We start from the raw sequence: 16,302 nt of genomic DNA, 5'->3' as shown, positions 1-16,302 counted from the left end.
TATTTAAGTATGTAGGCCCTACTTTTTGTTTCCTGGATTTTAAATTGCTACAGGATAGATTTTGTCATAGGTTCCATGTAGGCCTGTAAATATGTAATGGAACTTGTTTATTCAGTTTTGTATGTTTATTTATTTGTTCATTGATAGGTGAAGATGGTCCAGTGACGACCTTTGCCCCTGGTGACGTCATCAATGTGACCTGGCATCTGGCCTACGCTCACAGGGTAAGTATAGATATGTATAGCGACTATAAAAAATTATTTCTGTACAGTTAGAATTGGATTTAGAACGCTACCTTTAAAATGCATGTTGGTGTCAAAATGATGAAAGGTCTTCAGCAAAACAGAGTTTTGAAGAAAAAATCCAGTTGTCGAGACTGTGGTTCGAACCAAGGGCCTTCTTGTTCTAGTCGAACGCGCATGGATCTGGGAGCTAGCGACATCTTGACCCACCCCACCCCATCCCATCCCTCTCTCTACAATGTGTTAAGATCAAGAATGTTTGTCAGAATTGAAAATGGGTATCAGCATGTGAGCTTTGGTTGGGTTTGGCCCACAGCCGATCGACGCCTTCCGGAATGAAAAACATGTACACAAATCTATTACAATGATCAATTAACATTTCTGTAGAAAAAAGTTCTATGTGCAACTAAATGTAGACATAGACATGAACGACATATAGAATGATGTTATCACCCGTGAGAAATGGAACCCAATATCATTACCATCATGCGATGTTGGTCTTATGTTTTACCATAACACGTTTTACCATCGATTTACCGAATCACGTAATTGTGAATCAATAAAGCATTGTTTCGAGCTGTTTGTATCATTTACATGCATGGCGTGTATTCGTGTTTGGTGATATCACCTTGCCATGTACTTTACATACATGTAAACATTTTATTTAATTTGATTTGATTTAAGATTTCCTTTCAAGACAATGTTAAGGAAACGTTTCGCAACTGCATGGTCAAGCATGGGCGGCGGAGCGAATTTGAAAGTGGAAGGGGGACACAGGGAAAAAGGGCACGTTTTCTTTCGAAAAGGGCACTATATATCTTAAACAAAGAGAAAAATTAATTAATCTACAGTAGTGAAATGAGTCAAACATTTTAAAGGGGTTAGGTAGGTCGTATCACGTAAAATTATAAGAAGCTGTGAGCGAGCGAAGCGATTGAGCTAAAGGTTTTGACAAATTATAAACGGAAATCAAATTTTGTGATAGATTTTGACATAATATTCAGAAAATGATATCATACTTCACCCTTCTCTCTTTCGATTACTTTCCTTTCCTCTTTTTTTTCTTGGTCGTAAAAATTTGGATGGGGGGCTAGAGCCCCCAACCCCCTATCTGCGCACCACTGCTTATCTACCCTACTCACCTGACTCATGAAACCTAAAGCACGTAGGATTATTCTTACAATTTTTTCCCCTTCATAAGTAGTACCATCCAAAAATGATAATATTGTGTCTTATTTTTAAGTGTCACTTGTTAACAGATAAAATGGGTCATTCTTAAATATGAAAGGGGCACAGACCACATTTGTGAGGGGCACTTTTCTTGGGTAAAAAAGGGTACTGATACGAATAAGGGCACCTATAAAAAAAAAGAAAAAGGGCACTTGCTGACGGCATAAATCGGGTCCTTCTTAGGTATGAAAGGGCACAGACCGCGCTTGTGAGGGGCACTTTTTCGGGGTAAAAAAGGGGAATTATTTGAGAAAGGGTACTTACAAGTAGGCAAGGGGGCATTTGCTCACACATAAAATGGGTCTATCTCAGGTGAAAGGGGCACAGAACACGTTCGAGAGGGGGCATTTTTTGTTAAAGATTGGCACTTATACGAGAAATGGCACTTGCTAACACACAAAACGGTTCCTCCTCAGGTGAATGGGGCACAGTACACGTTCGTGAGGGGACTTTTTTCTTGCGAAAAAGGGTACCTATTCAGTGCTTCAAAAAGTGGGGGTGGCACTGTGCGCCCCCCCCCCCTAGGATCGCTGCCTCTGTGTTCAAGTGTTGAAGAGCAGGCACCACTGGTTGCCTTTCAGGAACTGTATTGAAGAAGTAAAAATAAAAAGTTTACCTGTGGAGACTATATTGTCGTCGTCTAGTTGGTTACTATGGCAACTCAATAGGCAGTCAAAGTACTCTGATAAATTGAATGTTCACGCATTCATTTTTCTTTTATCCTCATGTCATATAGATTCCCTTGAGGTATCTAGTTGCGAATGCATGTATTTCAAATGATTAAATATCATATATCCGATTATTCATCGGGGAGATATGAACATTTCCTTTTTACACATATTCATAGAGAAAGAATGTGTGTACTTTTATTTGCGATATCAGTCTCTCTCAGAATAGATCCATGCTCTAAATTATAGATTATTAACCAATACAACGCAACGCCATTTGCAATTGAAATGCAATATACCTGATTGAAATTTAGCATTTTCTAGAATGTTGCCATATTTTCTATTCATAATTATTCTCAAAACATAGTATTCACGTTAATTTTTTTCTTCAAATCCTCAAGATATACTTAATTTTGTTATGCATTTGGGGATGGTTGCCTTGCACATATAGAGATAAATGTATTCAACCTCAAGGTTGACAAGGAGCAGCACTGTAAGTGGGGGCGACCATCCACATAATTTCATGCCACGAAAAAGAGAGAAAGGAAAACAGATGAAATAAGAAAGAAGGAAAGAAAGAAAGAAGAGAATGGTATGAAAAGGGATTTGATCTGAAAATGTATAGTCCATAATTATTTGATTTTAATGTATTTAAACCATTTCTTAAGCCAGCCTGACACTTGCACGATTTTGTGTCACGCATTGGCACGACTCAAGTCGTGCCAGTGCGCAAACTAGTCGTGAACTGGCGTGAAGTGTGCGTAAACACGTCGTGACACGTCGTGACTGCGTGCCATGTCGGGACGAGAATTTTGAAATGTTCAAAATTTTGGTCAACAAAATTTAGCGACCGGGTCGTGAACTATGCGCAAACTGTTCGTGAACTCGTCGTAAACTCGTTTTAAAACACGTCGTGACACGTCGTGACTGCGTGCCATGTCGGGACGAGAATTTTGAAATGTTCAAAATTTTGGTCAACAAAATTTAGCGACCGGGTCGTGAACTATGCGCAAACTGTTCGTGAACTCGTCGTAAACTCGTCGGGACGATGCGGGAGGATGCGTGCCAGTGCGTGGCAGTGCGCGCCATGCCACGGCTGTCACGAATAGTTCACGAACAGCTCACGCCGTGTTCACGAATAGTTCAGCACGACACCGTCCGAATTGCGCAAACTCGTCGTGCCAATGCGGGAAGTGCGTAAACTATGCGTGAACTAGTCGTGCCAGTTCGTGTCAATGTGGACACTGACGGACACGCATTCGTGAACTCGTCGTGAACTTGTCGTGAATTATGCGTGAACAAGTCGTAAACAGTGCGGGAGCCTCCCAGTTCGTGCCCCAAAATGGCACGACTTGCCACGACAAAATCGTGGCCAAAAGTCGTGCAAGTGTCAGCCTGGCTTTAAAGTCATTTTGTGTTTAGCGACAAGTCACGAAGTACATACAATAGATTAAACATACAAAATTTTCACATAAATTACATATGTTGAAAAAAAAACGAATAAAAATGTAGTTTATCATGGTGGAAACGTATGTTTCCATTATGAAATTCATATTTCCAGATGAATTAAGGTCTTCTCCCCTTGAGTATACTACCCCCCCCCCCCCTCCACTTAGCGGTGGATTCAGGATTGACAATTAGAGGGGCTCAAAAGAGGCCCAATTAAAAACACATTCTGATAAGAAAATTATAACACCACTCCAATCACCCACTCCCTTGACGCATGGGGACCCCCAAAACATTTGTTTACAGTTTGTTCATTAAAAAAAATTGCCACATTTTTTTTTCTAAAGGGGACACCCCCCCCCACCCCTCCACCATTTTTAACACGCTTTCACCGCCCGGCCCCCTGCGATCGACTCTACACTCATCGAGTTTCCGTTTAGAAACTAAATTGACAAATTGATTGTGTTCCAGATCAAGTAAAAGCTTTCAAGCTAATTGGTCCACGTAAATATCCATCGTTTAATTGCCTTTGTGAACAGGTGAGCATTTAACGTTTTGAGTACTAAACCATGACTACTGTATTACAAAAGCCGAATGGCGCAATGAGCCAATAAGTATAGGTCTGTGCATGCCATTCAAGGGGCTGTCCTCGGAATAAAAATGGGGCAAGAATATTACATGGAACTTCTGTCCTCTTGTTAAGATCCAAGCAAACTCCATCCAAATGCTGAGTATACGTGCATTAACGAAATCTACAACACCCCCCCCCCCCCCCCCTCCTTCCCAAGAAGTGGTTGAGTCGAAAAATCCAGTCACATTTCGCGACGCCTGGATAGTGAGCCTATTCGGAAGACCTCGTCATTATTCCAAAAAAGAATATTGTTCTCTAGTTGAGTAACGATAAACCCTTGGAAACGCAAAGCCTTTAAAAGGGGGAAGTTTTCTGTATATTGTTTGATAATGCTAGCAACTTATGACGTCATTGATTATTTTTACAATAATGTTGATGATGTGTGTATGCTATCCAAAACCAATTCCATGCATGTGAACAATAGAATGAAACTGAATTGAATAATAATACACAATATTCATTAAGCGCGTAACACCACATGTTTTCTTTATTCTATTATACAAAATGCAAAAAAGGGTAGAAGGAAGTGAGTGATTTCAGTTATAAGTTAACCATGTTCGTAATGTGTTATAACGAGATCGGGCAAATTGTTTCTATTGAACTTAAAAAGACGGGTTTTAACATAGATTTTAATTTCTGCGACTTATTCATGATACTGGAGTTTAATACATTCCTGAATGACTTAACACCCCAATGATCATGATGATGTTGTATATTAACCCACCATATTTCATCGCAAAAGTCAAAAATAGGCATATCGATAGAATCAAAATCATTGTCAATGCAGTCAATTTGACCTCTGATGACCCGGAATGTAAAATTGTTATGAAAATCTGCTTTTGAATGACTTTTGTTGCCTTATTCAATAAGTATGGTTCCCTCTTGAATTTTCATGAATGCACTGTTGTTTATCAACCTGTTAAAATAGTTTAAAGGGACACGGGCTAACCTTGATCGGACAACTTCACTGGCTCGAGGTTATACGTTCATGCATTAAAAAAAAATTGTTCTAACTAAAATTTCTAGAGACTTGAGGACGATTTTTATAGAGGGAGAGCTGGTTTGTTAACAAGCAAAAAAAAGGTTTTCATTACAACATGAAGGGGATTCTGGTCAGAAAAAAAAATATATCGATTCACTCAAATTGCTTTAAACATGGACCTTTTGTGGTAGGGTCCATATTTCAACAGAGGGAGAGTTTCACTTGTTTTTCAGTGGATTTTAGACTTTTAAAAGGTGAAATGTGAGGAAGACATTCGAATATTTTTCTCACTCTCAATTCGCTCCATATTGAGTGATCCATGCCTTCACTATATACAAAGGGGAGCGACAGGCGAGTGAAATTCACTTATTTTTAACTGCCTGAAGTAGGATATTAATCAACATGTCCTAATACCTTTATAAGTAATGTTTGATTTAAACTCCGCGTGTAACTAGCCCCATATATTTGCAATGCCTCTCTGTACCCTTTTCGAATATTACATTCCCATGAAAAGTTATAGGAGATTATTGATACCTGTATAATGTTGTTTATTACCCCCTGTTGTTGTGCGTGTGAAATCATAGTGAGTGTAGGCAAAATAACGAATAAATAGCATTCATCCGTGGAAATGGCAAATATATTTCCTCTTTGTCGTCCGAAATCAACCTAACCTGTTTATCGGATGAATATACAAATAGGGGCCTACTAGATATTTCTCTTATTTCTTCATAACAGTTTTTCCCCTTCTTTTTTAGTTTCTTATTTCTATCAATTAACAGTTGTCTTTACTATCTTTGTTTAAAAAATGAAAGGAACCACTCTTTCCCCCATGAGACGCCACAAATGCACACTGTAAAAACTGTGGTGTTAAAACTGACACCAATTGGTGTTATTAAATTAGGGCCACACCCTGGGGTGTTAAAATTACACCCTCAAGATTGAACGTAACACCAAAGAGTGTAAATGTAACAACCAAAGGTGTTGTAATAACACCTATAGGTGTAAAACTAACACCACCAATTTAACACCGGTGTAAAATAACTGGTGTGGTCCTCTATGTACACCGGTTAACACCACAGTTTTTACTGTGCAGCTTAGCTATAATTCTATGAAGTCATTGTTGGCCGTACTGTTGAACTTGTAAGCCAAGAAATGTGTGTATTGTTACAGAACTTCAGATGAACTTGCGTTTACTGGGCCAGTGGCATTTTCTACCTCAGTCACATCGGGCGAAACAGACTCAGGCCGACCAAATCTATGACGTTGTTACCTATGACATGCCGTTGGCCGGTTTGGAATACGTCTCTTTGATGTGACTCGTACACCCTTCTTGAATAGAATCAGATGCTTCGGTTGTTGCCTCAATACAAAACAAGGAAAAGAAGTTTTTTGTAAATAACCAGCAAAAAAAAACTTCTGTGATACAATAATTCGTAACAAGCAGTACCTGTCTTTGGATTAAAGACCTCGACTTTTATGGACGCTGATTTTCAATCAATCGATTCAGTTGCCATTAAAGCAACCCAAGCCTTTGTGCAGGCTTTAAAAAAAAAAAAGGCTATTCATGAATTTCACTGAATCAATATAGAAAACAATTAATATATAACATGTCATAGAATAGCAGAGCTTTACCAGATCATAGCCAGGAACCTGGGAACGATTTTTATATAGAGAGAGAGAGGGGGGGGGGTGCTGGCTTCGAAAAAAAAATGAAAGATAAGGGAAAATAATTTCATTACCAAATGAAGGCGATTTTGGTCAAATTTCTACTGTTAACACATCAACCTGATTTCCAGGGGGTGTTGCCTATGGTGTATAACATAGGCGACACCCTTCAGGCAAATCTTGGAGGGTGTTCCCTTATAGCACATCCCAGCTTCACAGGGCAAAGATTGTCACATTTTCAAATCATTTCATTTTTTTGCGTGAGAGGGGTGTAGATTTTATACTATCACCATAAAAACCATGTACTCAAATGCCGCTTTCCACCCAGGAGTTGTGCAAGGTATACAATATAGGTGTGAAAGCCCATGTAATGTGCCTAATGATTAAGTTTTAAAAGAAACAATTGCTGGAATAGACTTCCGCAATTTCATATATTTACCTTGAGTAATACCTAACGTAAATTATTATAGGATGGCTATAATAATGTTATAATAATCAACATTAATTTGTTGCTCGGGGCCACTAGACCCCCCCCCTCAAAAAAAATAATAATAAATGAATAAATATATATATGAATAAACAGATAAATATATGAATAAATGAATAAAAATTTGTATAAAAGATAAAATGAAATACATGAATGAATAAATAAATAGATAGATGAATATATGAATAAATAAATATATAAATGAATAAATGAATGAATAAATAAATACATAATGAATAGCTCATTTACCAATTGAAGGGGAAAGAGGATAATTGAACAGGGGTATAATATTTTATATCATGTTAAAAATCTGTCCAAAAATAGATATCATTTCAGCATTAAGTGTTGTGTCCCCTCAAAATATTAACCATAACCGATTGTCAGAAGTGTCAGTGTTACATCACTTTCATTTTACAATATTAGTTGATGATTCATTTTGACCCATAATCACGTTTGTTATTCTTCTCCACCTGTTCACTTTCACACGACAGAGAACTAAAACCAATGATACAGTCACACCAACGAAACCGACTCAAAACCGATCGAATATTGGAAATAATCCGCATACATTCGTTATTCCGAAGCTTCGTTATTCCGGAGGTTCGGATATTCCGAAGGTTCGTTATTCCGAAGGTTCGTGTTTCCGAAAGTTCGTAATTCCGACGGTTCGTTCGTCCGAAAACGAAATGAGGTTCGTAATTTCGAAGGTTCGTTAGTCCGTAAACGAAGTGAGATTCGTAATTCCGAAGGTTCGTTAATCCGAAACAATATGAGGTTCGTAATTCCGAAGGTTCGTTAATCCGAAACGAAATGAGGTTCGTAATTGTAATAAGTCCATGGTTAGTCCGAAAACGAAATGATTATCGAACCTTATTTCGTTTTCGGACTAACGAACCTTCGGAACAACGAAGCTTATTTCGTTTTCGGATTAACGAACCTTTTTACGTTTTCGGATTAACGAACATCGAGGTATAGGCAATTTACGAGGAAAGTTGTCAGATGAAAAATGGTAATAAACCGTTCTCTGCATGTCTTTTAAAGGCCTGTTCACACCGCCCGAGCGTTGTTGGAGCGGAGAGAAAAAATCATCACCGCTCGCTACCGTTCACCATTTTCGATTTTGACTGTTTTTTTTTTTTGTTTTTTTTTTTCGATTTTTTCCCAAATTTTGTGAGCGAAATTCGACCCTTCTCCCTACCGCTCCACGACCGCTCGGGCGGTGTGACCAGGCCTTAACAAAAATAAAAACTTCAGTCTATGAATTAATGGCTATTCAATACTAATAACATCAATCAATAGTTAGTTTATAGAATGTATACCAAAATATAAAATGATATCGGTAATATTAGTAAAGAGTCAATAAAACGTTGAAATATAGAAACAACTAGATTTTTTAATGATTGATAAGTCATTAAAGTTGTTGATTGACGTTTGGATTATCTTATTAATTTCTTTCAACATGTATTATTCTGGCCCCAATGGCTTCCCATATTCATAACATGGATAGAAAACGCTTTTTAGTTTTTAGGTGTGATTTTTTTCTGGGGGGGTATTCAAATATAGACAAAGGGACGGCTCCAAAGAGATAGAAAAAAAGAGACCGCCTCTCACGATTTTCTTTAAGTAAATGGGGGCTTCTTACTCCATGCAAAGTATTAAAATCCAAAGGAATTTGGCCCTCCGGTAGAACAGTTGATTACTGAAGAGGCATCATTGGAAAATAAAGTAGGGGCGTCGTGATCTCGTGGTAATGACTCTCTTCTGTCAATATGAAGGACGTGAGATCGATTCCAAGCCATGGCGTGTTTTTCTTCCGGTAGGAAGAAATTCCTCGAATGATCGAGCGCCTTTCGAAAGCCGGGGTAATAATATTCATATCATGTTAAGCAGGGCCCGCTGAGAGAACAGTGTTCGGAACTGAAGTGGTTAACATCAAACATAATTTGATATTGACATATTTTTTTTTATAATGTACTGTATAGTGCTACTGTAAACATTCCCCTTGATATCACATTAGGACTTATTCAAATATACACAAAAGGGGCGACGCCAAAGAGAGAGAGAAAAAGAGACCGCCCCTCATGATTTTCTTTAAGGAAATGGTAGAGTTATAGACCAATTTTTACGACAGATGCTCTCGCCGTTACACCGGAAATACATTCCACGTTTATTGCCAAGTTACTTTATTTCGTATATAACATTAATTTGTGACCGTTTAGTTATCTATCACAGACAATTTCATCTACTTTATTGCACACTTTTAGTAAAAAGCAAACTCATAGAGTTAAGATTTGTTTGATTACTTGATATTAATGGCAATGAGGGGTTTTCAGAGACCGAGCTCATAAAAATGTTTTATTTTTTTACAAGAATTGCTAGTTTTATGACAGTGTTTACCAGGCTCTCACACCCAAAACACATTAATTGAATCTAAACAAACTGTATTATATGACTTAAGTCAAAGTGGAAATTAAAAGTCGTGTTTGTATAATGTATTCCCCTTTTCTTATACAAATAAAAACTACTTGAACACATATCAACACTGGGCGCTAACTCATATACGCTTTCAGATAGGCATAACTTAATATGAATCCTAATGAACTGTTAAAATTCAAGTATAGTGCTAATAGTAGAAATGGTGCAATAGATTTTTTTAGAAATATATTTTTTCTCTGTTTAATATCCTTGCATTTAATCAAATTCTTTCATTTGACATGTCTCGATAAATATATGTGTTTTGTAAAATAGATATGTCATATTTTTGGTTTGAACGTTGATGGAATGACAAATGAATGTCTGCCATAGCCGGAGGGCGTGTAACAATAAATGAAATTAACACAACAATGCGAGCGTCTAACTTAATTGTATCCGTTTCAATGGGCGGGAATTCTATGAAAGCATTGTGACGAAACAATTGACATTGGTCAAGGGCAAACGAGATGGGTTTTGTCTATTTGTGACGCCGATCCGTCCCTTGTACAAGCGAGTACACATGGGCATTGAATAGAATAAATGGGTCAAATTCAAGACCAACCACAAGTAGTCTGACAAAGCAGACGATGATTTTACACCAATCACGGCAAAAAAAATAAGTATGTGGTGTTCCCCCTTGTAAAGGACCACACCAGATAATTTTACTTCGGTAATGAATTTACAAGTGGTAGCTAAATACCCTTTAGTGTTTTTACAATACACTTGATTGTTTCTTTAACACTGCTTGTTGTAATGCTTGAAATCTAATGACGTGCTAAAAAGACACCAACTGGTATCGGTGTAAGAACGAAGAGGATATACTTGAGTGTTTGTCGAGACAATTATATACGCCTATTGTAAATGTACTTTCTGTCTCTCCGTGATACAAAGCAATTATTATTTCTTACATTCATGAAGCAACACCTTATCACATTATGGAAATCCTATCCCACGAATAAAGCTAATGAAAAACAGCTTGTTGCTGGTTTCATCTTACTGTGTTGAAATAAATAAAAGGTGCAATGAAACTGATTCTTTTATCCATCTATGAATGTTCTATCATCCTATCTATCTATATCTGTCTTTCCAACTTTCTATATGTTTCCTAAACCTATAAACCGGTATACGTATAATTATTTATCTATTTATTTATCTACACTCTAAATTACAGGGATTTAAAATAAGTCCACGTGGACTGTAGTTAGGGACCAATCGAATTCCGGATTTAGTTTGAATCCTTAAGATTCATTTTTAAATCTCGAAAGTTTTAAATTTAAATTTAAGTCTTTAGGACTAAAACTAAATCCAGAAATCGACTGGTCCCTAACTACAGTCCAGCTGGACTTATTTTAAATCCCTGTAATTTAGAGTGTATCTGTCTGTCTACCTATCATTCTATTTATCTATCTACTCATCTATCTATCAGATCTATCTATCTATCTGCACTCTTAAATTGTTGGGCAACATACTGTACACACAACAATTGGTTAAAAAAATGTATCCAACTCTGTGTAGTTTTCACCCAAAGCACACATTATTGGTTTAAAACTACCCAGAATTGGATAAAATTTTAACTCATTGTTGTATGAACAGTATGTTGCCCAAGAATAATTTTAAATGCCTCTCCTATCAACTTATCAAAATATCTATCTAAATGCCTTTCTACCTATAAATCTATTCATTTATTCATAATGCAATGAATCATTTTAAAATAAACATTTTCAACATTTACGTCCCCTTTTATCCCATTTAAATTAGAAGTCCAAAGTCTTAATGATCAGTGGGGAATAAACGTTTAATCGAAATTTAGAGGGAAGGGATATTTGGAATGAAAATCGTTATTTTAATATTAAGGTTTTTACATTTTGTTATTCCAGAAAGAAATGCGTAAATACTAGTAAGAAATTTTCCATATGTCATGTATGTTTATGCCCTATAGGTGATCTCTACAAATGTGGAGCCCTCATGAAAATCACAATTAATCAAAATCATCCTGATTTGAACAAAAAAAGATGATTGAAAATTAATTGATAAAACAAAATTGTGGGGAAAATGATATCATCATTGACAGATATACTATTATTACTGAACATCCTCAAAATTATTTTCCATTCTAAACATTTTTGGTAAATGCAAATATTGTTTCGTCGATATAATTATATAATGCTTCCCCATATTGAAAATTTTGTTTATTATATTCTTATGACCTGATAAATTTCTAGATGTATTGCATTGAAATGGGTTTCATCGGACATTATGATTAATTCCTAAGGCCCATATTCTGAAGTCAGGTTTAACTTAGACCATGGTCTAAGTCTGTGCTAAAATTATGGGGAGCCAAAAATTTTAACATTCTGTTTATATTGTATATTTGATATGTTTACTATTTTGTTTCCCTTTGCTTTCATAATGATGAAAAATACTTCAGTTATCATTCCCAGACAATTTGGGTGTCATATGAGGTAATAAATTGGATGTGTACTGTTAGAGATTTGTGCCCCAATTGGCTCTCCATAGTTAGACCACAACTTTAAACCAGAGTTTGATTTAAACGCGAGTTCAGAATATGGGCCTAAATGTCTATACCATTACCATGGTTACATGTGTTTATCATCTATTATTTATTACTCCAAAGGGTGGTTATAGAATCGAGATCATCAACCGAAACGATGGGGTAATCCAGGCCAACTTGACAGAGGGCGCGTATGTCAGTGACAACGACACAACGTAAGTATATAGGCCTACTAAAATTCTAAAGAACAAATCCACCTCAAGAAAACTTAAAACCAGTGAGACACTGAGAAATCATCAATATCGAATGTTAACTAGAGGAATTATAACATTTTCAAGTTTCGCATATTTTGCGCAAAATCGTACATCGTAATTTCATATTGGAATGAGGAAACGGATGATGTCGCACAATTCACGAAACCAATGTATTCCTTTGTGTTTTATTATGATGTATGAAATGTTTATAAAGTCTTGGTATGATTATACACGTTCATTGCAAAAATCAGTCAAATTTCTGTACTACTTGAGTTCCCGTTTTTGTTATTCGATACACCAATCTTGTATTACGCGTGTGTATTCATTCGTAATGGTGATTTATGTACGATGTTGACTTAAACTGAAGTCTGTATGGCAAAACAAAAGGATAAATAGAGAAGTTATTTTCCAGACCGCCAGAAGAAAGATTGCTATCTTAATAAATATGCATTGTAATAACCTCATACAACCTTGCAAAGCCGGCGTCTTCCAGACGAGGCGTGAGAAAAGGCGAATTCGATCGATGGTGGTACAGTGTGTCCCAGAAAATCCCGGAAATCGATAATTATTATTATTACCATATTCGTAATGACAATAACATATAAACTAAAGATGACACACATTTTTTCAAAGCTTAGATTCTCTTTTTATATATGTGCATGTATATATATATATATATATATATATATATATATATATATATATATATATATATATATATTTATATATTGATGCAATATTTACGCATTAATGAAAGAAAAGGTGCCCAAGAATCCCCCGACGGACTGTTTCTGAATTTCAAGAAGGAAATCATTTCAAGAATTATATTTTTCCCCTTTCGTGTATGACGTCATACATCGGTAAAAGTAAGCAGGCAAAGTTCTTGGATGAATAACATCGACGAATTTTTATCAGTAATGAAAACGACATTGCTTTTTAAACCAAAGGTATAATTTTTCTGAGACGCACTATTATTTAGAGCGAGGTAAAGATCATGGAATACATTTATTAACAAAATCTAACAAAACACTTATGAACAAAATAGGGAAATTGACAATATAATAGAAAAACACAGATTCAAGACAGATGAACGAAATATACGGATATGTCGTTTGATTCGAATGTATTTGATTGGTTGATTGATTGATTGATTGATTGATTGATTGATTGATTGATTGACGGATGGATGGATTGATTGATTGATTGATTGATAATTGATGGATTGAATAGATGAATTAATTGATATTTCATTTTATCACTCCACCCACCCTCTCTATCTTCACCAGTGCTTGGAGCCATGAGGTTACCATACCCTCCATGACTGGGGCCTACACCCTTCGTCTCATTCGACAGGCCGCCGAATGGGTGACCGGAAATCCTGATATACCGTACCTCTTCCGGAGCTGCGCAGACATTAATATTACCAGTAAGTTCTTTTATCCATTATCATTTTTGCGTCCCAATCAAAATAATAAATGATGGAAAAGAATGATTTTTTGTCCCCATCAGAATAGTTTTTACAATCAACTGATTTTAAAGAATGTGCATCAGTTCGCCCTCACGAAAAGTTTGTTTAAAAATATGAGAAAAATAATAAAAAGGGCATTGGTGAGGCTTTGAGTAAACCCCCTCAAAGATTAAGAAAGTTATTAAATTTTGTATTTGTGACGTCATTTACTAGCAGCTGCTCCATGATGCATATATTTCAATATTTTGATTGTTCTTGATGATTTTTTTTCTTTCAGGAGCGGATGTTAAGTTGTCTGTTGATATTCTAAGTGGTACAATAAATAACATTATAAAAAAATTTTTTTATAAAATGGCATTTTTCACTTTATGACGAAGCTGCTCACATAATATGAAGTCACAAATCAAGAATTTACGAATATCATTGGGTCCATGTTTGAGAATATTGTATCACGATAAGGTTATTTGACGAACAATTAAAGAATTGAGGAGTAAATAGTATGTTTGGTCAGCACATAATTTGTCTCCGTGTGTTCCACAGGGTAGTTTACTTTCACCTCTTTTGTTCATTGTATTGATTTAATGTAGCATCTGCTACTTGCAACGGTGGGGAATGTTCAGGACATGGAACGTGTATGAACGGCATGTGCATGTGTGATGCTCTCTACTCCGGCGAGTTCTGTCAATATGAAGGTAAGAGCCGATTTTTTTTTCATTACAACATCAATAATATTAATCTCTGATAATAATAATAATTATTAATATAAGAAGGATAATAACAGCTGATGACAACAGCAAAATTGACATAGAGTCCAGAATAACTCAGACGACAGTTACCATAGAAACAGTGACTATCAGCCAATCAAAATCAAGGAAAGTTGTCAGATCTGACACCTTGTCGGACTGAATTTTTGATAAAACGCTCCCCAGAATGCGATTTTTTAAACATGACTGTAGTCTTATAATAACACACATTAGACTATTCTGTTAAAGAGTTATTTACTTTTGCGGCCATGCCACAGATATCTTGTCATACAGGAAACAAAAAAAATACATTGTGCTCAATATGTTTATTTTAAGATGAGAATCATAGTCGTAATTTTTATTTAAAAATTTAGAATTGATTTTAGTTGTGTTTTTGTCTCACCTGCGAAGCAAAGTGAGACTATAGGCGCCGCTTTTCCGACGGCGACGGCGACGGCGGCGGCGGCGGCGGCGTCAACATCAAATCTTAACCTGAGGTTAAGTTTTTGAAATGACGTCATAACTTAGAAAGTATATGGACCTAGTTAATAAAACTTGGCCATAAGGTTAATCAAGTATTACTGAACATCCTATTAGAGTTTCATGTCACATGACCAAGGTCAAAGGTCATTTAGGGTCAATGAACTTAGACCATGTTGGAGGAATCAACATCGAAATCTTAACCTGAGGTTAAGTTTTTGAAATGTCATCATAACTTAGAAAATATATGGACCTAGTTCACGAAACTTGGACATAAGCTTAATCAAGTATCACTAAACATCCTACATGAGTTTCACGTCACATGACCAAGGTCAAAGGTCATTTAGGGTCAATGAACTTTGGCCGAATCGGGGATATCTGTTGAATTCCCATCATAACTTTGAAAGTTTATGGATCTGATTCATGAAACTTGGACATAATAGTAATCATGCATCACTGAAAATTTTGTGCAAGTTTCAGGTCTCATGATTAAGGTCAAAGGTCATTTAGGGTCAATGAACTTTGGCCGAATCGGGGGTTTCTGTTGAATTACCATCATAACTTTGAAAGTTTATTGGTCTAGTTCATTAAACTTGGACATTAGAGTAATCAAGTATCACTGAACATCCTGTGCGCGTTTCAGGTCACATGACCAAGGTCAAAGGTCAATGAACTTTGGCCGAATAGGGTGTATCTGTTGAATTGTATCACTGAACATCCTGTTCGAGTTTCAGGTCACATGATCAAGGTCAAAGGTCATGTAAGGTCAATGAACTTTGGCCATGTTGGGTTTTTTTGTTGAATAACCATCATATCTCTGTAAGTTTATTGGTCTAGTTCATAAAAAGTGGACATAAGAGTAACCATGTATCACTGAACATCTTGTGCGAGTTAGAGTAGTGTTCAAAGTCAGCACTGCTGCTATATTGAACCGCGTGATGCAGGTGAGACGGCCAGAGGCATTCCACTTGTTTTAATGTAAGTATTTCAAGACTACCATACGATATATACAGAATCCCATT

The 16,302-nt window shown here is 36.4% G+C and overlaps 1 protein-coding gene across 2 annotated transcripts in view; it reads left to right on the top strand.

The window, feature by feature from the left end:
• The window catches only part of LOC121423680, a 46,199-nt gene that overhangs the window by 8,213 nt on the left and 21,684 nt on the right, over positions 1-16,302 (top strand). For both annotated transcript variants that reach the window (XM_041619108.1, XM_041619109.1), the window contains exons 2-5: positions 148-224; positions 12,459-12,550; positions 13,876-14,015; positions 14,645-14,749. In XM_041619108.1, the coding sequence (XP_041475042.1) occupies positions 148-224; positions 12,459-12,550; positions 13,876-14,015; positions 14,645-14,749 (414 nt within the window). The remainder of the gene's footprint in view (positions 1-147; positions 225-12,458; positions 12,551-13,875; positions 14,016-14,644; positions 14,750-16,302) is intronic.

Source organism: Lytechinus variegatus, chromosome 11 (genome assembly GCF_018143015.1).
Source record: "Lytechinus variegatus isolate NC3 chromosome 11, Lvar_3.0, whole genome shotgun sequence".
In the NCBI taxonomy this organism is placed as follows: domain Eukaryota; kingdom Metazoa; phylum Echinodermata; class Echinoidea; order Temnopleuroida; family Toxopneustidae; genus Lytechinus; species Lytechinus variegatus.
The sequence above is the reverse complement of the archived record's forward strand: the minus strand, read 5'-3'. Positions and strand labels throughout refer to the sequence as shown.